This window comes from Mandrillus leucophaeus, unplaced genomic scaffold (assembly GCF_000951045.1).
Source record: "Mandrillus leucophaeus isolate KB7577 unplaced genomic scaffold, Mleu.le_1.0 Scaffold1, whole genome shotgun sequence".
Classification (NCBI taxonomy): domain Eukaryota; kingdom Metazoa; phylum Chordata; class Mammalia; order Primates; family Cercopithecidae; genus Mandrillus; species Mandrillus leucophaeus.
In genome coordinates, this window is record NW_012098097.1 from 9,279,706 (window position 1) to 9,299,331 (window position 19,626).

At 58.7% G+C, this 19,626-nt stretch overlaps 3 protein-coding genes across 3 annotated transcripts in view; 2 read left to right on the plus strand and 1 right to left on the minus strand.

Annotated features, from left to right (window-relative positions):
* Window positions 1–2,531, plus strand: part of GALR2 (galanin receptor 2) — a 10,629-nt gene extending 8,098 nt beyond the window's left edge. The window contains exons 2-3 of the mRNA XM_011982987.1: window positions 1–339; window positions 1,692–2,531. Of these exons, the coding sequence (XP_011838377.1) occupies window positions 1–339; window positions 1,692–2,487 (1,135 nt within the window). The 3' untranslated portion in view covers window positions 2,488–2,531. The remainder of the gene's footprint in view (window positions 340–1,691) is intronic.
* Window positions 2,532–4,068: 1,537 nt separating this feature from the next.
* Window positions 4,069–7,649, plus strand: ZACN (zinc activated ligand-gated ion channel). The gene is made up of 9 exons (XM_011983410.1): window positions 4,069–4,248; window positions 4,324–4,448; window positions 4,593–4,637; window positions 4,779–4,885; window positions 5,101–5,270; window positions 6,125–6,249; window positions 6,390–6,600; window positions 6,712–6,876; window positions 7,310–7,649. Exons 1-9 carry the CDS (start codon window positions 4,152–4,154, stop codon window positions 7,498–7,500), a joined length of 1,236 nt encoding a protein of 411 aa, XP_011838800.1. The 5' UTR covers window positions 4,069–4,151; the 3' UTR covers window positions 7,501–7,649.
* Window positions 5,866–19,474, minus strand: LOC105541952 (exocyst complex component 7). The gene is made up of 15 exons (XM_011983297.1): window positions 19,302–19,474; window positions 15,984–16,076; window positions 15,183–15,251; window positions 14,032–14,177; window positions 13,630–13,782; window positions 13,324–13,422; window positions 12,919–12,981; window positions 12,520–12,586; window positions 10,961–11,026; window positions 10,560–10,680; window positions 10,203–10,298; window positions 9,379–9,442; window positions 9,110–9,151; window positions 8,868–9,001; window positions 5,866–8,612 (listed from the first exon to the last, which is right to left on the minus strand). Exons 1-15 carry the CDS (start codon window positions 19,462–19,464, stop codon window positions 8,510–8,512), a joined length of 1,479 nt encoding a protein of 492 aa, XP_011838687.1. The 5' UTR covers window positions 19,465–19,474; the 3' UTR covers window positions 5,866–8,509.
* Between the last annotated feature and the right edge of the window lie 152 nt (window positions 19,475–19,626).

A 19,626-nucleotide genomic window follows, 5' to 3' on the forward strand; every position in this document is an offset into this window, starting at 1 on the left:
GAACGCGAGTCAGGTGGGCGGCGGGGGCGGCTGGCACCCCGAGGCGGTCATCGTGCCCCTGCTCTTCGCGCTCATCTTCCTCGTGGGCACCGTGGGCAACACGCTGGTGCTGGCGGTGCTGCTGCGCGGCGGCCAGGCGGTCAGCACCACCAACCTGTTCATTCTCAACCTGGGCGTGGCCGACCTGTGTTTCATCCTGTGCTGCGTGCCCTTCCAGGCCACCATCTACACGCTGGACGGCTGGGTGTTCGGCTCGCTGCTGTGCAAGGCTGTGCACTTCCTCATCTTCCTCACCATGCACGCCAGCAGCTTCACGCTGGCCGCCGTCTCGCTGGACAGGTGAGCCAGCGCCCTGGCCTCCCTGGGAGATGGGCATCCACTCGGGGGATGGAGCGGGAGGCGGGACCGGGGGATCAAGAAGGGATGCGCAGAGTGGGAGAGGACTTTAAGAAGGCAGTGGAAGACAAGCGGGCGCGGAGGAGGAGAAAGAGGAAATAGAATGGGGGACCGTGGTGTCCCCTCGGTTAGGTTCGTCCTGGGGCCTGGAAGCCTGGAGAATGTGGCTCTCCAGCGCCGCCCTCGCCTGACAACGCGCAGCATTTCCCGGTACGACGCGTTTGTGCGCGTTCGTCTAGCTTGAGCTTAATGCCCCCGTGAGAGTGGGATAGGACAAAGTGCCCAATGTACAGAAGAGTTGAATTCCTAAGTAACTCGCTCAGAGTCGCCAGCCAGGGATCCGGTGCATAAAGTGACTGTCTCCTGCAGCCAACTTCAGTCACCTCCACTGCACTCGCCTCCAAGCCACAGTTTGGTTGGTTGGTGTGGTCGGCTCAGGTCCAGGCTGTGGATCTTGGGTCCTTTGCGAGGACCCCCGCCGAAGTCCGAGCAAGCGCGCCTAAAGGTCCCTAGCTCAGTCCCAGCCACTCTGCCCCTCGCCCCCAAACAAAACAAAACAAAACCAAAAACAAGTCAGGGGTGGGGAGAGGAGCGTGCCCTGGGGTTCTCCAGCCAGAGGAGAGCGAGAGAGGCACAGTCGGGAGAGCGCGGGACTCAGGTGAAGCTTGAAATGACACTAGGATGGTTCCTGGGGAGGAAATCTGCGTATCTCTTCCCCTCTCCCTTCTCCAGAAAAACGGAGGTGAGGCCAGACTCTCCCCACACCTCCTGTAGCCACTGAGCGGGAAGTGCGTTGGTTCCCAGCGCGCTGGTGGGATCCACAAAGCTCGGATTCTCTCAGGAATCCCATGAGAAACTGACTGTCCCTTGCCCAACATGTCTTCTCCAGGCTGTCTGCTATAGCCTCAGGCGCCTCCCCACTCCTTCCCGCGGCACCGTCACTAGTGGGTAGTCACAGCCTCCCGGAGCCCATAGCCGGTTCTCCAACCTTTAGTCTTCGGTGACTTTGGGATGCCCTCTCAGTGGAGTCCGTCCGTGGTTGCAGGCCCCGGGGGCAGCGGGAGAATGGCTTGGAGCCGCACCTTTCCCGCTGCCGGGCCCGCTGCATTTCCAGGCTCCGCTCAGTGTCTGGGACGCGCTGGGACGCCCCCACCTACACCCTCACCCCCACCTCCGGTGTGTGCGGTGTAACCATGCGTTAAGGACCTTCCTCGAGAGTGACCGTGGGGCCTGAGGTGCCGGGGTCGCGACCTGCCAGCGCTCAGCCGACGTCTCCCTTCCCGGCTTGACCGCAGGTATCTGGCCATCCGCTACCCGCTGCACTCCCGCGAACTGCGCACGCCTCGAAACGCGCTGGCAGCGATCGCGCTCATCTGGGGGCTGTCGCTGCTCTTCTCTGGGCCCTACCTGAGTTACTACCGCCAGTCGCAGCTGGCCAACCTGACCGTGTGCCATCCCGCGTGGAGCGCCCCTCGCCGCCGCGCCATGGACCTCTGCACCTTCGTCTTCAGCTACCTGCTTCCGGTGCTGGTTCTCGGCCTGACCTACGCGCGCACCCTGCGCTACCTCTGGCGCGCCGTCGACCCAGTGGCCGCGGGCTCGGGTGCCCGGCGCGCCAAGCGCAAGGTGACACGCATGATCCTTATCGTGGCCGCGCTCTTCTGCCTCTGCTGGATGCCCCACCACGCGCTCATCCTCTGCGTGTGGTTCGGCCATTTCCCGCTCACGCGCGCCACTTACGCGCTTCGCATCCTCTCGCACCTGGTCTCCTACGCCAACTCCTGCGTGAACCCCATCGTTTACGCGCTGGTCTCCAAACACTTCCGCAAAGGCTTCCGCAAGATCTGCGCGGGCCTGCTGGGCCGTGCCCCACGCCGAGCCTCGGGCCGCGTGTGCGCTGCCGCGCCGGGCACCCACAGTGGCAGCGTGCTGGAGCGCGAGTCCACCGACCTGTCGCACGTGAGCGAGGCGGCAGAGGCCCTTCATCCCTGCCCCGGCGCTTCCCAGCCGTGCACCCTCGAGCCTGGTCCCGGCCCGTCTTGGCGGGGCCCAAAGGCAGGCAACAGCATCCTGACAGTTGATGTGACCTGAAAGCACTTAGCGGGCACGCTTGGATGTTACAGAGTTGGAGTCATTGTTGGGGGACTGTGGGGAGAGCTTTGCCTGTTAATAAAACGCACAAACCGTTTCACATGCAGCGACAGCGCTGTTTCGAGTTTCTCATTGTCTTGAGACTCTGTGGGAAGCCTCTGGGGCTTCACAGAGGGGCTCCCTAGGGGTGAGTGCAGGACCCTTTGCAGAGCTACCAGGAAAGAGGGCTGACCACACCTAAGGCAGCCGGGTTACAATCCGCATAAAAATCTGAGCCTGGGGAGCGTGCGACAGAGGCAGGCAGACTGTTTTAGGCGTTCAATAAAGTCGGTCGATGACAGACAGAGATGTGTGTTCCCAGTCGCATTTGTGCTCTGGTGTGTAACAGATCTGTCCTCGCCTGCTTCCAGCTCCCAGGGCCCCTTTGAGTCTGGACAGCCCAGTCAGTCCTCGTCCATTTTTGGCCTTAGCTTTTCCTTCCCTCGCTGCAGCTGGGCCAGGATCGTCTCCAGGGGCTGTTTCACTCCAGATAGAGCTCCCTTCCCAGAGGCTTTTTTTTGGTTTCTGTGTTGTTGTTGTCGTTTGTTTTCTGAGATGGAGTTTTGCTCTTGTTGCCCAGGCTGGAGTGCAATGGTACAATCTTGGCTCACTGCGACCTCTGCCTCCCAGGTTCAAGTGATTCTCCTGCCTCAGTCTCCCAAGTAGCTGGGCTTACCACCATGGATACTAATACAGCTAATTTCTGTATTTTTAGTAGAGACAGGGTTTTACCATATTGGCCAGGCTGGTCTCAAACTCCTGACCTCAGCCTCCTTCAAAGTGCTGGGATTACTGGGATTACCAGAATTCTTTTGTTCTTTTTTTTTTCTTTGGTGTGTGTGTGGTGGGGGGAGGGAAGGCAGAGTCTGGCTCTGTAGCTCAGACTGAAGTGCAGTGTTGTGATCTTGGCTCACTGCAACCTCCACTTCCTGGGCTCAAGTGATCCAGCTTCAGCCTCCCGAGTAGTTGGGACTACAGGTGCATGCCACCATGTCCAGCTAATTTTTGTGTTTTTGATAGAGACAGAGTCTCCCTATGTTACTCTGGTCTCAAACCCCTGGGCTCAAGCAATCTGCCCTCCTTGGTCTCCCAAAGTGCTGAGATTACAGGCATCAGCCACCATGTCCAGGGTTCTTGAGCCAAGGCTCTTTACACAAAATCACTTCAGTGTTTAAGGAGAGCAGGGAGACTCTCAAGGCTGTCCCCATCTCACATCATTGAGCACAGAACACTCACCAAGGGTTTGGGTCTTAGGTAGGTTGGTGTCAGCCACTGAAATGCAGGGGACACCCGTGGGCCCTGATTGGAAGGACAAAATCGGGGAGAGGTAGAGGTCTTACACCTGCCAGGTCCCCCTGGGCAGGCATTGAGCGTCGCAACGGGTTCCAGGTGGTAGAAATGGAGCGGGACAGGGACACCAAGGCAGCTGCAGTGTGGGCGGGGCTGGGTCCTGGGCTTTATCTTTGGGTGTTTGCGGAACTGGGGCAGGGGCTGCCAAGTCCACGGCTCTAGGGTCCTTGCCCAGAGCAGCTGCCTCTGACCAATTGCTCAGCTGCCGGAGAAGTGACTAGAACAGAGGTTGTAGCTTAGGCACTGTTGCTCCTTCCAGTCCCTCCGTGCAGTTGATGATGGCCCTGTGGCCCCTGCTCCATCTCACCTTCCTGGGGTTCAGCATCACCTGGCCCTTGGTCCATGGGCAGGGCTTCCAAGAGACAGCAGCCGGTAGGTGGAGGGCAAGGTCATAAGCTTTGCGATGGGCCCTAGGGTACCTGAGTGACCTTGACCTTTATCGCTCAGTCTGGCCATCCCTCTTCAACGTCAGCTTGTCCCAGAAGACTCAGGAAAGCATCCAGATTCCAAACAATGGGAGTGCACCCCTGCTTGTGGACGTGCAGGTGTTTGTCTCCAATGTGTTTAATGTGGTAAGTGCCGCTAGGCCAAGGGCCCTAAGTGCTGGGCTGGGCAGGAGACAGGACTCAGCCCCGGATAGTGCTGGGGTCTCCTGCCGTGTTCGTGTTCTGCCAACACAGCGCTCACCCTGAGGTGACGCACTGCCCTTCCCTCAGGACATCCTGCGATACACAATGTCCTCCATGCTGCTGCTTAAGCTGGTGAGCTCCTATCCCCGGGGAGGTGGGATGGGAAAGCCCAGCTGAGTCCAGCTCAGAAGTACCAGCCTTCATCAACATGCTGAGCTTGGGGGCATGGATACGTGGAGATCAGGAGCCTCAGTGGTGCCCTTGTGTCCCCAGTCCTGGCTGGACACGCGCCTGGCCTGGAACACTAGTGCACACCCACGGCACGCTGTCACGCTACCCTGGGATTCTCTCTGGACACCAAGGCTCACCATCCTGGAGGCGTAAGTGAAACAGTTCCTGCCCCAGGAATCTGCGGTGCATAGCCCTCCTTTTCCCCATCTACAACCTAGAGGCTGGGTGAATATGCCCCTCCTGGCAGTCCCTGCCAGACTAGCAGTGCATCTCTACTGCCTCTGTGGTTGGGGGTGGGATGCCAGGGTCTCCCCTGGCCCTGTCCAAGGGGCTGGGGCTCTGGCTGTGGTACCTTTCCCCACAGGCTCTGGGTGGACTGGAGGGACCACAGCCCACAGGTCCGAGTAGACCAGGACGGCCACGTGAAGCTCAATCTGGCCCTCACCACGGAGACCAACTGCAACTTTGAGCTCCTCCACTTCCCCCGGGACCACAGCAACTGCAGCCTCAGTTTCTATGCTCTTAGCAACACAGGTGCTGACAGGGCAGGGGCTGCAGGGTTGGGGAGGGGAGGAGGAAGGTGGGGAAAGGGAACTCCTAGGTCTGTGGTGCAGGGCAGAGGGAAGGGGAGAAGGCAGACGGAAAGGGAATGCCCAGGTCTGTGTTCAGAGCAGTCTACCCCAGGTTTAGGTGGACAGCACCTGCTCTCCCACTGCGCCCCCTACTTGAGGGGCAGCCCCTCTCTGCGCTCAGCGGTAGCCTCAGGGCTCCTCTCTAGGGTGACAGACTCAAAGATTCGCAGCAGTTCTGCAATCCTAGAGGTACGAGCACATCAGTCTTCTGGCCTCCCCGGAGCAACTGCCCTCCACAGCCATGGCCTGACCGCAGTGGCTCAGCCCCTTGCAGCAAGGCCAGAGGCTCAGGATGCTGTGGCCTCACTCCTGGAAACCACCTGAAGGTGCAGCCACCCTGTATAAACCCATTGGGTGACATCTAACTTGGCAAAGAAGTCCTACTCTTCCCTCCGTGAGAGACCACAGCCGTAGCCCTGGGGATCCTGCTTCAGGTGTGAGACGATAGACTGGCAAACCTGTGACCAGTTCTCCCTCCACCATGAAGGGGCTCTGGCTGTGGTGCAAAGTACATTTATTTTTACAATGAAAGCTCATCTATGAATCTGATAAAGGCCTTACTTTAACTGGAGACGATTTGGGATGTTGCAAAACAAGGTTTGGGAAGCCCATCTACGGACTGGTTTTGTCTCCAAGTCTGTCCCTGCCAAAAGCCATCAACAGTCTCCATCACCCCTGGGCTCCAGTCTGCTACCCCCAGACTTGGCAGCTGGGATCTCTCCTTCCTAGTTCATAGTTCTCATTCCCACCCCTCAGTGATGGAGTTAGAGTTCCAGACCCATGCGGTGAACGAGATTGTGAGTGTCAAGAGGGAATACGTAGTTTATGATCTGAAGACCCAAGTCCCACCCCAGCAGCTGGTGCCCTGCTTCCAGGTGAAGGTGAGTCAAGTCGGGAGGAGACCAACAGAGGCCTGCTGGAGGTGGGTGGGGGTGAGGATGCAGGGCCAGAGGCCAAGCCCCATGCCCCCACTGCCCACCTCCTTCCTCCCACTGGAAGGCCCTGGCTTTTCCCCTTCCAGATGAGCCTGAAGAACACGGCACTCAAGTCCATCATCGCTCTCTTGGTGCCTGCAGAGGCGCTGCTGCTGGCTGACGTGTGCGGGGGGCTGCTGCCCCTCCGGGCCATTGAGCGCATAGGCTACAAGGTGACATTGCTGCTGGGCTACCTCGTCTTCCACTCCTCCCTGGTGCAGGCCCTGCCCAGCTCCTCCTCCTGCAACCCACTGCTCAGTAAGCCCTGCTACCTCACCCAGCCCTGCCGTTTCTCCCCCGTCACCCACTGCTGCTCAGCTTGCTGAGGGACGGGCCCCTGAGCATCTCCCCGTGCCCTGCCTCCCCCAGTTTACTACTTCACCATCCTGCTGCTGCTGCTCTTCCTCAGCACCATGGAGACTGTGCTGCTGGCTGGGCTGCTGGCCCGGAGCAGCCTTGGGGCCAAAAGCAGCCCCAGCCCAGCCCCAAGAGGGGAACAGCAAGAGCATGGCAACCCAGGGCCTCATCCTGAAGGTGGGCAGGGGCTGGGGCCCCTTTCTGGGGCTGGGGGGTAAGGAATGAGGCCTAGGTGCATACCTAGGGCTGGGGTGAGGGCGCGGGGGGTTCAGGCGTGCATAGAAGCTCCTTGCATCTACCCTGCTGGCTCTCCTATCCCTGGTCTCCACCATGTCCTCCTCCCTTAGAAGAAACAGGTCTGGGGCAGGGAGCAAGCTTAGCCTCCCTGACGTCCCAGGTGACCTCAATCCCCTGATAACCCACACCTTGCACAGCCTAAGAGGGTGTTTCTTTAACTGAAGATGGCCTGAAATGGGCCAGACCCAAATTTTCATCAGCTGAGAATCTAAGAAAGGGAGAGATACAAGCTGATGACCCCTGTGGTTCACTCTTCTGCTCATGTTGGGGGGACCTTGAAGAACAGCTCCTTTCCCCGTATCTCTCCCCACAGAGTCCCCCAGAGGAGTAAAGGGGTCACAGAGAAGCTGGCCTGAGACTGCTGACCGCATCTTCTTCCTCGTGTATGTGGTTGGGGTGCTATGCAGCCAATTCATCTTCGCTGGAATCTGGATGTGGGCAGCGTGCAAGTCTGGCCCAGCCCCTGGAGAGGCTGCACCCCATGGCAGGCGGCCTAGACCGTAACGGGACAGGGCCTGGGCTGCACACCTGAGGATGAAGTTTGCTTTCCCATGGCTGGGGGAGGGCCATGGCAGGGTCTCTGGATGAAGCCAGGCTGAGCTCCCCCTCTGTAAGCACACAAGCAGAGTGTGAAATAAACCCATCTCCAGTGCAAGTGTGCCTCAAGGGTCAGTCTTCATTCTCGTCCTAAATAGGCGGGGTCCTATTTTTTGCTTCCAACTCTCACTTTGCTCCTGAACTTTTCCCCATTGTCCCTGTCTCCCAGCCCATAGGCAGGCAGCCTAACTGCTCCTTTGGCAACGACGACTGCTTGGCTCTGGGCCAGGAGGCACTGAGGCTGGGGACCAGAGACAGGCGCTTGAGGAAGGCTGCAGAGGGTGGGATGGAACTCCTCCTCCAAACGCCTCCTGCAGTGTGCTGGACTCTAGGGAAAAATGGCCAGTGAGTCTGCCTCCTCCAGCCACCTAGGGAACTCCTAGGAGGGAAAGGTCCCAGACCTCAGGCCTGTGGGCGAGCGGGAATGTGTTTTAAGAGAGGGCGTCAATGCTGACTGCCTTTCCTCCAGGTGCTCTAGCTGCTTCTCTAGCTGCTTCTCTGAGCCCTACCACATCTCTGGGCTGTAGGGGAGTTCTCTGTCCTCCGCTCTGACCTAGGCTGGAGGTAGGGCCATTCTGCCCTGCTGCTCTTGGTACACATGGGACAGCAGTGGGCACAGGCCTCTGTCTTCCTTCTCTCCTTTCCTGTTTCAGAAGCCATCTGGGTCATAAAAGCCAAGGTGTGAAGGGACCCCAGGCTTCCCAGAGAGTGCTGGTTCGGCTGGGAACACGGGCTGTGGGGAGAAAGTGGAAACCAGGACTAGAGGGCTCAGGGACACGGCTCCTGGATGGGGTGGTGGAGACAGGTCTCTGTCCCTAAGGACTTCGAGCTCACCCAGCCCAGAGACAAGTTAACACTGGTTTATCTGTCCAATGACACGCCAGTCTGGTGGAACCAGGCAGGGCTAGCAGGAGGCTCAGGCAGAGGTGTCGAAAAGGCGATCGATCATGTCGCCCACCTGCTCCACGCCATACTTGATGTACTTCTCTGGGTTCTTGGTGAAGGGTACGCTGCCGAACCTGAGGGGGCACTGTGGTCAGGGGACGGAGGGCCACCCTCCCCAGCTCCACCCTCAGCCTAAGGCACTCCTGACAGTCTCTTGGAAGGGGTGGCCCTGAGTGATTCCCTGTCTGGTCCCGCCCCAAAGCCCAGGGCACTGGATCTGCTGCCTAAACCCCCCACCCTTCTCCTTTTTCCCTTGAGGAAGAGGAGCTTGAAGAGGCCCACTGGGGCTGTGGGCAGCACAGGCTGGGAGAGGGAAATAGAAGGCTCACTTCTGTAGAAAGGCCCCGTAGGTCTCCTTGACAATGGTCTTCTGGGCCTGGCGAATCCTGTCCCTCTGCTCTGTGTCTGGAATAGCCCAGGCCTTCTGGATTTTGCACAGTTCTTCGAGGCCATCATTGAAGCCCTGGCCACCAAAAAGGTGAAAAAGGAAGGGACCCAGAGACAAACATTTTGGATGTGTGTTGCCTCAACAGTAGTAGCAAGCAGTGGAGGGGAGAGGACCCCGACTCACCTTAAAACGTTCCTTGATAATCTGCCGCTCCTTGTCCCGGAGCTGGGAAGCCAGGAGAGACGGCAGAGAAAGCTCACTTTAGAGCCCAGTGGCCTGCCCCCACTCTTCCCCAAACCCCCTTGGCCTGGGCCTCTCTCCTGTGTCCTGATGGACGCATGCATCCTTTGCTCTCTGATCCCAGAGGGATGCTTGTCCACTTTTTCACCGAGACACGACAAAAAGTATCCCACCTGCTAGACACCCCTTCCCAGCCCAGGCCTTGAGCCCACCTTGACTCCCGGCTGGAACACAGGTAGATTCTTCTCTGCGATGTAATCGGTCACCTTTAACCAACTGCCAGACAGAAAGAGAAGTGTGAGGGCAGGGGGCGGCCTACCTCAGTGGCCTGGCTTGTTTCATTTGCTAAATCTCTGGATCTACTTGGTGGGTGGTGGTAGGAAGGGATATGGGTCACACCTAAGCAAAACAACAGATTTTCTTCCTGGGAATAGAAAATCTTTAAACTGGTCACTTTCTGAGAAAACATAAGGAAACACTTGAGTGTTCAATAAATTGAACAAATACCATCAACTATACTTTACATCAATATCATGGCAAATTAAGATGGAGAAACATGAGAAAGAAAGGAGTGAAGGGCAGAAGAATGAGAAGGAAGAGGGAGACACATTCAAAGGGAAGAAACAAGGCCAGGAAGAAAGAGGACCAGAGAAGCAGAGGGATCCCCACAGACCAAGGCTCAGCCAAGTTCAAGTGCTCTCGTGACCTTGCTCTTCTCCTGGGGTAAACATTACCCACGTCTCTGACAGTCAGCTCTTCAATCATTCTTAGCCTTGACACTTGGCAGACTCCCCTCTACAGTGGTGACAGTGGGCCCCTAGGAGCAGGTAGTGGTGGAGGAGGGGGGCTTCTCTCTCCGGCCCGTGAGTTTGATTAGAAACCAAGTGGAGGATTAGGGTCCAGAGGACAGGAGTTCCCCATGACCGACCCTGTGTCCTGAGGTGCTGAGAAGGAAGAGTGCGTGGTGGCACGGGGCGGGGTGAGGGCTAAGACGGCTGGGGGCCTATGCAGGAGCAGGGTGGGCCCAGCCTCTCACCTGCGCTGGTAGGTCTGGATCTGCTGCTCAATGTGCTCCCGGTAGGAGCGCTCGGCAGTCTTCTGTGTCACTGCCACCAGCTGGATCAGTTCAGACCTGGGTGGGGGTAGGGGACAGAGGAGAAGGGGCAGGACTGGCTCCTCACGCCCAAAGACTGCAGCAATGCTGGGAGGGCCTCCCATTGCACCCCAAACTCTACAAGCTCTACAGCAGCAGCACTCCCACCTTCCGGGTCCTGGGATGGAGGAGACTGAAGCACCCCCTCCCCTCTCATCCACAAGAGAAGGAGCCCAGGGGGCAGGGGCTGGCACGGCTGCACAGCCGAGGGGCGCAGACTCGCTCCCTCAGGCCACTTACTTCTCCAGGGACTTGAGGATGTAATTGTAGTTGTTGTGAAGGAAGATGGCGCTCAGAGCTGGGTCCTCGTACACCTTGGACTTGCTCAGCAAGTTCAACTGTAGGTTGCCCAGTACTTTACCTGCACAGGGAAAAATGGGGCCACACCCATCATGGCAGTCTGACCCAAACGACCCCATCCCGGGACCTGCTAACACACTCCTATCCATCACTCCTCGTCGCCTCAGGAGGCCTTAGCCCAGCTCCCCTCAGCCTCTGAACTAGAGGTCAGGTTGTGGTTCCAAAGGTCAGATGGCACTTAGGAGAGGGCCCTGGGAATAGCCAGAGAGCACAGACAGAAGGAAGGGAAAGACAGGGCATGCAGGCGGCAGGGCTGCTGGTCTGCCCGGGAGAACACTCACAGATATAGGTGCTTAGCAGCCGCTTGCTGAACTCGGAGCTGTAGCTGGTGGCCGAAGAGCTGGTCTCTGTGAGAGAAGTCCTGTTATTGCAGTGGCAGCAGCCAAGACCCTCAACGGCCCTTCCCCCATGCCATGCAGCAGTCTGAGGGGACACTGAGGTCCCCGGGCTTCCTCGGGCAGAGCCAGCTACCTGCTAAGCCACAGGGCGGCCCCTGCCACAGGAAGCACCGGCCCTGGATTTTCTGGAACCCAGAGCTGCCCTCTATGATGGGGTGGCATGGCTAAGGAGCTGGTCCATGTCAGCAGAAAAGCTGGCAGGACAAGAGTGAGATGCCAGTGCCCTGTCCCCTCCTGCGCCCACCCACCCTGGGTGGTTTCTACAAGGCCCCCTTTTTCTTTTTGCCAACAGCAGAGTCTTAGAAAGGGCTCCTCACAGTCTCTGCACCTTCTCCCCTACATTCAAACATCCCCCTCTACCAGACCCTCCTGAATAGAGGAAGCTGCGGCCTGCAGTGTGGAAGGCCGAGTAGGGACAGCAAGGCAGGGAGGCCGGGTGAGCCTGGGGGGTGTATTCAGGGCTCTGGCCCCGGCAGGTGCTGCGGATAAGCTCAGAGACAGTGGCCCTGAAGGGAGCAGAGAGAGTTGAGAGCACCCTGAGAAAACTCATGTCCCCTCTGACTCGGGCTCCCCAGTAGGTCCTGAGAGTCAGTCCCCAGGGAACTTCACCCACCAAGCTTCAGAGGGACAGAAGGGGGCTGCAGAACCGCACTGCTTACCTCGGGGGTCTAAAGGAATATTGTATGTGTCCCCAAGAACTACGGAGTGAAAGGCAGTGCACACAGAGGGGACGGAAGGAGAGACAAAGGAGGGAGAAAGATGCAAAGTGCAAAAAACAGGTTAGAAATGGCACGTCAACCCGAGTCAAGCAGACCTCTCCCCACGACAGCCAGAACACAGACAGCAACACACAGCAGGCAGGACCCTCTGAGGACCAGAGAGCGCTCTGTAAGTACAGAGCTGGGAAACTGCAGGCTGGAGGCTGCCCATGGGCTCCCTGCCCCCAGAATGGGATGGAAGGAGAGGGCCCGGGGACCTCAGTGCTTGGAATGAACCAGAAAGGTGCTCTTGCTCACAGGCCGACCCCGAGCTCCAGTCCCAGGGCAGGGCCAGCAGGAAGACACCCAGCTAGCCCTGAAACACTTGCTACCCTCTGAAGGCCAGCTGAGCGAGCCTGATGAGGAGAGCAGGCAGACACAGAGAAGGATTCGGGAGGGGGGCAGGCGCAGAAAGGACACCTTCCAACCAGCCAGCACTGCTCCCAGAGTGAGGACACTGCTTCCAGGGCGACGACGGTCAAAGGGGCTGAGGGAGGGGCCAGAGGTCCAGTGTCTGGTCTTGAAAGGTGCAGGCAAATGCTCAGCCCCAGGGACCCTCTGCAGGGCACATCTCAACCCCTCCACAGACTGGAGATGCCTCCTCACTGCTCCCTGCCCTCTAACCCCATGTCTCCAGGCAAGAAGGGGAGTGGGGCACGGGGCCCAGCTGGGAAGTGCCAGTACCTTGGGAGGCCAGCATGGCACCTGCCGTCTCCTGGAAGTCCAAAAGCTGCTGCAGGAAGAGGATGGCCTGGGTGGGAAGAAGACGGTGCAGAAGGGCAAGTGGCAGGCCCGGCTGACGGCCTCCCGCAGCGACCCCTCTGAGTGCCCACGGCCAGCCCAGGGCTGGGATCCGCCCAGTGAAGAGCGCGGCTGGAAACTTCATTTTCACCCTAGTCTACCAGGAAGGGCCCTGTCTGCTAGAGACACTAAGCACGTCACTGTCCATCCTGCCACCCAGGACCGCTCACAAAGGTGCGAGCAGCTCTGGGCCAGACTGGGTCCCTTCCACCAGTACTCTGCCCGGCCCTGGGCCTGGGTCCTCCTTCCTCCCCCTTCCCGGTGTCCTCAGGCAGCACCCACATTGCTGGTGAGCTCGTGCACGGTGCCGTCCTTTGGCATGTTGTACTCCTTGTCCGGATCATTCTGTGGAAAAACAGCCTCTGGTTCCCTGAAGCAGCCCCCGGCCCACCCCACGCCCCCCGTGCACCTGCTCACGGTGCCACTTCCTTGCAGACGGGTGCCAGGACACCTCTCAGGCACAAAGGCTGAGCCAGGCTGGACCAAGGGGGAGAGGCCCTTCCCACCTCAGAGGGTTTGGAGGCCCCAGGAAGGAAAGGAAGGCATATGGGTGCTGACAGGCCAGCGGCGCAGCTGGCTTCCCATGGGACAAGGCACCCTCTTGGAGGCCTGCTCTCTGAGAGTCCCCCAGGGCCAGGTCACTGTGGGTGCTGGGACGGGAGGGAGGAAGGGGAGGACAGCAGGGACCTTGATGTTGTCCGCGAAGTCCTCCAGCGCTTTGGCACCAATGGTCTCCATGGAGGTGATGAGGCCAGGCAGCTTATTCTTGGTGCTGGCGGCCGTGCCCTGAGGAAGCACAAGGGAGTTCCAAGCTCTCCTCCAGTCACTCAGTGAGCATCTCATTCGCCCAGGGCCCTTCCTAAGCTGACTCCATGCATCCTCAGAGCAGAGGTGTGGGACGGAGAATGCGGTTCTCCCAGGGAGGGATGAGGGCGGCCACACCAGGCAGCAGGATGCCTCCTGGCTGTTTTCGAGGGCCCCTCATCCACATACCTGGAGCACCTGGTCAAACTCAGGCTTGGTCTGCTTGAGGTGCCGCAGGATGGGGAAGACGGTGAGCACCGTGGAGAAGTCGTGTCGCACAATGGCCTTCCGGGCAGCGGACACAATGTTCTCCCCTTCAAGCATCAGCCCATCCAGGGCATCCTGAGGGGACAGGGAGACAGTTCAGGGAAGGGTGGGGTGGTGGGAGCTGGCTCCGGGCTGGTGGGGGATCCTTGTAGGGTATAGGGGGCCAGTGTGCAGGAAGTGGGGCGATGGGGAGGTGGTGAGCGTCCACCCAGGACCAGTTCACAGCGCACAAGGCGGTGGTGGTGGCTGGAGTTGAGGGCTGCAGGAGTCTGTGGTGACAGCTCTCGCTGGGGCTGGCTGCAGAGCCCCAGGGGGGCACGGGACCTGTATCAGGGAGTCGAAGGTCTTCTTCTGGTGGTGCTCGGGGATGATGTCTGCCAGCAGCTGGTACTCGCTCTGCGCCAGCTTGACGAAGGCGCTGACGCAGTGAATGTAGGCATCGGTCTCCACGTCCAGCATGTCATCTCTCCCTGGGGAAGACACAACTCTTGAGTTGCTGGTCTGGGGCCAGCCACACTTCTGGCTGGGCAGGTGTGGGTCCCCCAGCTCCTGGACTGCACCCCAGACCGGCAGCGGATGGGGAAGAGGCTGACTGTTCTGGCAGAAAGCTGCAAGGGCACCAGCAGGCCCCGCCAGCTTCGAGGGGAACAATAGGAGTTGAGCCCAGCCTTTGTTCTGGCTTCATTCTCAGCTCTGCGCAGACAGTGGGATCAGACACCAGAGGCAGGAGGGTGATGGACGGAAGGATAAGGAGGGAAGATCACTGAATCAACATCCTGGATAAGGTAGTTTGACCCCAGGACTGAGGATTCTGAGTTGTACCTGAAAGAGGGCAGCCCAGGGTGGGCAGGTGGCTGTGCCACCTCAAGGAGGCTGGCACTGGGGTCATCCATGTGGGCAAATGTGGGGCCTGCGAAGGAAGTGACCAGCCCAGCCAGGGCTTCTGGAACATCTAAGAGGGTGGTAGGCTGCAGCCTCTGAGGCTGGCTGGCATGGGGTCAAAATCTGAGAAGAGACTGGTAAGTCCCAGAGAGGAGGGGTTGCCAGCTGCCCCAGGAGGAGGCCAGATCCTATTACTGGAGGCCACAGCGGGGGCGCCTGTGGACAAAACCAGTGGCAGAACTGCCTGGTCCTATGTGCCAAGGGATGGGCTCCGAGGGGATCAGAGCTCTGAGTTGTTGCAGGAGGCGGACGTCAGGGCTCCCTGCCCTCAAGGGAGCCACCTTCCCTCTCTGCCTGCTTTCTGAGTAGCAGCGGCTTCTCCCCTTGGCCCAGGCCTGAGAGCCAGGCACGCACTCCCATCTGGAGAGAGGCAAGGAGACCTAGGCCCAAAAGAGAGTGGAGAGAGAGGCGCATAGGCCTGGCCCATCCTCAGAGCAGACTGGGCCTGGCTGGGCCAGACAGGAGCAGGCCATCCGGGGACTGCTGCGAAGGCAGTGTCAGCAGCTGCCCTCGGGCTGGGCTGCAGTACTCACCGGCCAGTGGCCCGTGCTTGTCGTTCAAGGCCTCGGACAGGTGCTTAACTCGGAAATCATGCTCGTGACCTGGCGAGATGTTGGCCGCATAAACACAAGCAGTGTTTATCCAGGGGCCAGGCAGGCCGCCCCTTGGGGTATAGGGAAGAAGCCCTTCATCTCCAGGAGGGGGATGTCAGATGGGGATGGGGAAGGGGGCATCAGAGAGGGCTCTGAGCCCCTCCTCTACCTCAAGCCACCTTGGGAACAGCCATTTCAAGCCTGACTTCAGTGAGCACCCAGGACCGTCCTTAGCTGCTCATTTCCCCAAGTCTGGAGGCCCAGGGAAAGTGGAGAAGGACCAAGGAGGGGCTGAAGAGCTGATGCTTGGCCCCAGGGGGGTTCCCCACCTCGCCGTATTTGCGCAAAGCCCCAGTTTGCCTGTCCCCTGCTGCACACACTCCCCTTTCTGAAGAGGGGAGGCCTCGGCCGGCTGGGGCTGCCACTGCGGGTCTGAGCGTGAAAGGCTGCCCCAGACAAAGAGCTTTCTCTGAGTTCACACAGGAGACAAGGACAGAGACAGGGGAGGGAGGAGGGAGCCCCAGGGAGGGCAGAGCTGCCATCAGCCAGAGAGGACCAGGCCGAGGGCCGCGAAACTGTCCCTGCGCCTGCTGAAGCCCAAGTGGCGTTGGGGACCTGCCGTTCCCACCCTGCTCCCCTCAGGGTTTCTCCCGAGGCCCTCCTGGGGGAGGCTCTGCCCTGCCAAGTGCGTGGACACACAGTGGAGGAGGAAGGGATAGGAGGGGAACACAGGGTGATTACCTTCCAGAGGAATGAGGTTAGAGCCCCCCTTTTTCCCATCTAGACCATGCTGGGAATACTGTTTCAGAAGGTTCTGAGCCTTACGGATCGTCCCTGTCACCAGAGCCACACAGAGAGGAGATAAGAAGACCTAGGAAATGAGTGAGAGAAAACAGCAGCGGCCCTCCACCTGCCCCCAGGCCCCGCACCCAGCCCCACAACAGTGAGCAGGCCCTTCCCTGGGACCACCAGAGACCCTGGGGACAAAGGCGAAGGAAAAGAATCATTTCCTTCTCCAAATGGAGCCTTGATTCTACTACTGACCCTCCTTGTTCTGCATTTCAGTTCATTTCTGAAAGGACAGAGGATAATGAAGATGGAACAAGATCCACCAGGAGAAGTCAAAAATACGGAGTGGCATTGTAGTCAGAACAGGCGAGGGCTCAGGTTGGAGGAGCCAGTGACAAAGCTTGCACACCGAGAGGGCACAACCAGGGTGGCAGAGCTTGGGGGTACCCTGAAGCCAGCAGGCCCCCAGCCCAGCCCCAAACTCCAGGCAGAGTTCTCCGAGCACGTTCAGTGTTGGGACGTACGCCAAACAGCAGCCAGCAGGAAGCCACCCTGACTGAACTTCCGGGGAGCGCGGTGCCCAAGGCGGACGGCTCAGAGACCCAGAGGCAGCTTAGCCCCACACATTAGAGTTCCCCAAACAACCAAAGGGACAAGAAAAAATCCAAAAGTCAAGAAGGGGTTAACAGAAGCCACCACACAGAGAGCCTGGAGGGTGTGCGCAGAAGGAGAGGGCACATGCTCTTGGCATGGGGGAAAAAAACAACAGTTAGTATCACAAGTAAAAACAATGAGAACAAAATGGTAGCGCCCACAGCCACCTGAGTCAGCCTCCTTTATGGGAATGAGACATCTTGGGCCAGAAAACGTGGGGAAATAAACCCGCATCTCAAGTAGACAAGTGCAGCTGCCTTGTTAACAAAAGGTATGGGGGCAGGAAGGCACCCGGGATGCCCTCCACCCTCCTACTGTCTATCTGAGCACAGTGAAGCTGCTGTGTCCTGGCAGCTCCCCAGAAAGCTGAGGCAGAAAGGGCAGTGTCTGGAGGCTCATTGCTTACACCTGCACTGCACTGCACCGCACCGCATGACATCACAATTAGTTCTTTTTTTGTTTTTGTTTTTGTTTTTTGAGACAGAGTCTTGCTGGGTCACCCAGGCTGGAGTGCAATGGCACAATCTCGGCACACTGCAACCTCCGCCTCCTGGTTTCAAGCAATTCTCCTGCCTCAGCCTCCTGAGTAGTTGCAATTATAGGCGTGCGCAACCATACCCAGCTAATTTTTTTTCTATTTTTAGTGGAGACGGGGTTTCACCGTGTTGGCCAGGCTGGTCTTGAACTCCTGACCTCAGGTGATCCGCCCGCCTCGGCCTCCCGAAGTGTTGGGATTACAGGCGTGAGCCACCATACTCGGCCCATAATTAGCTCCTAATAACCAAGTTCCGCGGCCTGGCTCACATCTGCCTTGCTCGTGCTCTCCCCTTCAGCGAGCGAGGCTCACTAATGAGTGAATTGGATTCCCGCCCCACGACCCACCAGGAGCAGCCGGAGCAGCCCCGGACGCAGGTGCACGCCGGCAGGATGTGGGTCGGGGATGTAGATCTGGCAGCCGCCAAACCTGTCAGGCACCCAATTACCTCCAGGGATGCTGAGGTCAGTGCTTCACCACCTGGGAGGCCTCCCTGCCCCTCTCCTCAGAAGTGGGAACCGATGTCAACGGAGCCTGACTCCTTAGAGCCTGACATCGGTCCTGAGCCCACCAGTGCCTGACAACTTGGAAACCCCACAGCCGGAGAGCTTTTTTCTTGTGTCCCTGGGCCAAGGACGGATGCAGTCCACTGTGAGCCACCTGAGATCAGACCCCTCCTGCCTGAAAGGCCAGGTGGCTGCATGGCCAGCGGGCACTCTTAGGGCAGTGCAAATAGGGCTCTGGGGCTTCCAGGGGGCCTGTCAGGGAACCAGGCAGAAGAGGAAGTGAGCACAGAGTGGCTGGGGCTAAAGCATCTTCGCAGCCTCACAGAGACAGCCACTCCCCACCACACAGAAGGTACAGAGCTGCTCCATCCGCTGTGCAGGCAGCTGCAACCACAGGCTGGGCTGGCAGTCCCCATTTGCAGCAGGTTTTGGCTGGGTGGGCAGGACATCCACACTGGAGGGAGAAGGCCCCAGGCACCAGCTCCCTAATGCTCTACTCCCTGAGGGCAGCCCCTACTCTGCCTGTTTCTCTAAACCCTAAACAAAGGCCTGGAGGGGAGCAGGTGCTCTTGTGGAACAGACACCTTGATCTCTGAGAGGCATGGGCAGGTAGGGACTGGAGAAACCAAGGGTGTAAGTAAGCTCTACCTAAAGCCTGTTGTCATAAGCAGGTCCCACAGGCCACACCTAGGGCATGTGCCTGCAGCAGCAGTTGGACAGGGGGCCAGCCTGGGTGGGAGCAGCCCTGGCTTCTCCAGCTTTCTCTTCCAGAGCAATCTCAGCAGCCCCACCCCAGAACATCCCAGCATGTCATCGAGTTGTGGGCAGCATCTGTCAGTGGCCAGAGACAGCCAGGCTTGCCAAGCTGTGGCTGGCAGAGACACTGTTTACCTGGAGCACAGACTACAAGGGACATGATGCCAGGGAGAAAGAACAGACAGATGACGAGATGTTCACCCAGGACAGCGACACCCACCGGCCCAGGCCTCTCATCATGGTGCCTCTTTCCACAAGGCACTGACTCGCACTGGAGCCCAAAGCCAGTTTAAGTTCTTCTGAGAAGATGCTCTGGGGTTTCTTTCCTTTTTGGATCGACTGGGAAAGTGAAATTCTCCCCATCCAGCTCTCAGCTACACATCACCTCAGGTCACCTTGCCTTTCTGGAAGGTGAAGGTTGGAGCACCTATCCCCTCGCTATCCCAGCGTCCTGGATGCAGCAGTGTGCCTGGTCTCCTGACAGGGTGATGTGTGTGTGAGGCACGAGGCCTAGGCAGGGGCTCGGCCCTAGAAGCCTCTGCCGCCTGCCTCAGGCAGGATTAACTGAGCACCTGTGTTACTCCCTCACTCCAAAGAAGCTGTGTCACCCCCAGGCTCTGCTGGGTAGAAGGGTCTTGCTCTGCGGGGGCCTCACTGGCTGGGTAGACACTTGCTTTCTGTCCTGTGTACCTACAGTCAGGGTTACCATAACGACAAGCTCTAGAGGGGTCTGACGCTGCGAACGCTAGATTGGATGAAAGCAGTGCAGTTCCAGTCAGCCTCTGGCTGTTGCAGAGATGGGCCAGGATGGGGGCTCACCTGGCCGCTTGACTGGCTTCTTGGTAGGTGTGTCTTTCCTCTTGTTGGGGATAGCAGGGGAGTAGGGAACCCCAGAGGAAGAACTGCTCTTATGGAAATGCTCCTTCAGGCCCTTGATGGAGCGGTCCAGCTGGCTGGAGCGTATCTGGTAGTAGACGTTCATGAAATCTGAGGAGATACAGAGCGATAGAGGTATGGCTGCCAGGCCCTGCCTCTGCCTTGCAGACCCACCATGTCTACCTGTCAACCCTTCTTAGCATCTGCTCTGGGTCGCAAGCCACCCATATCTTGTCCCAAATCAGGCAAAGTATTTTTTTTTTTTTTT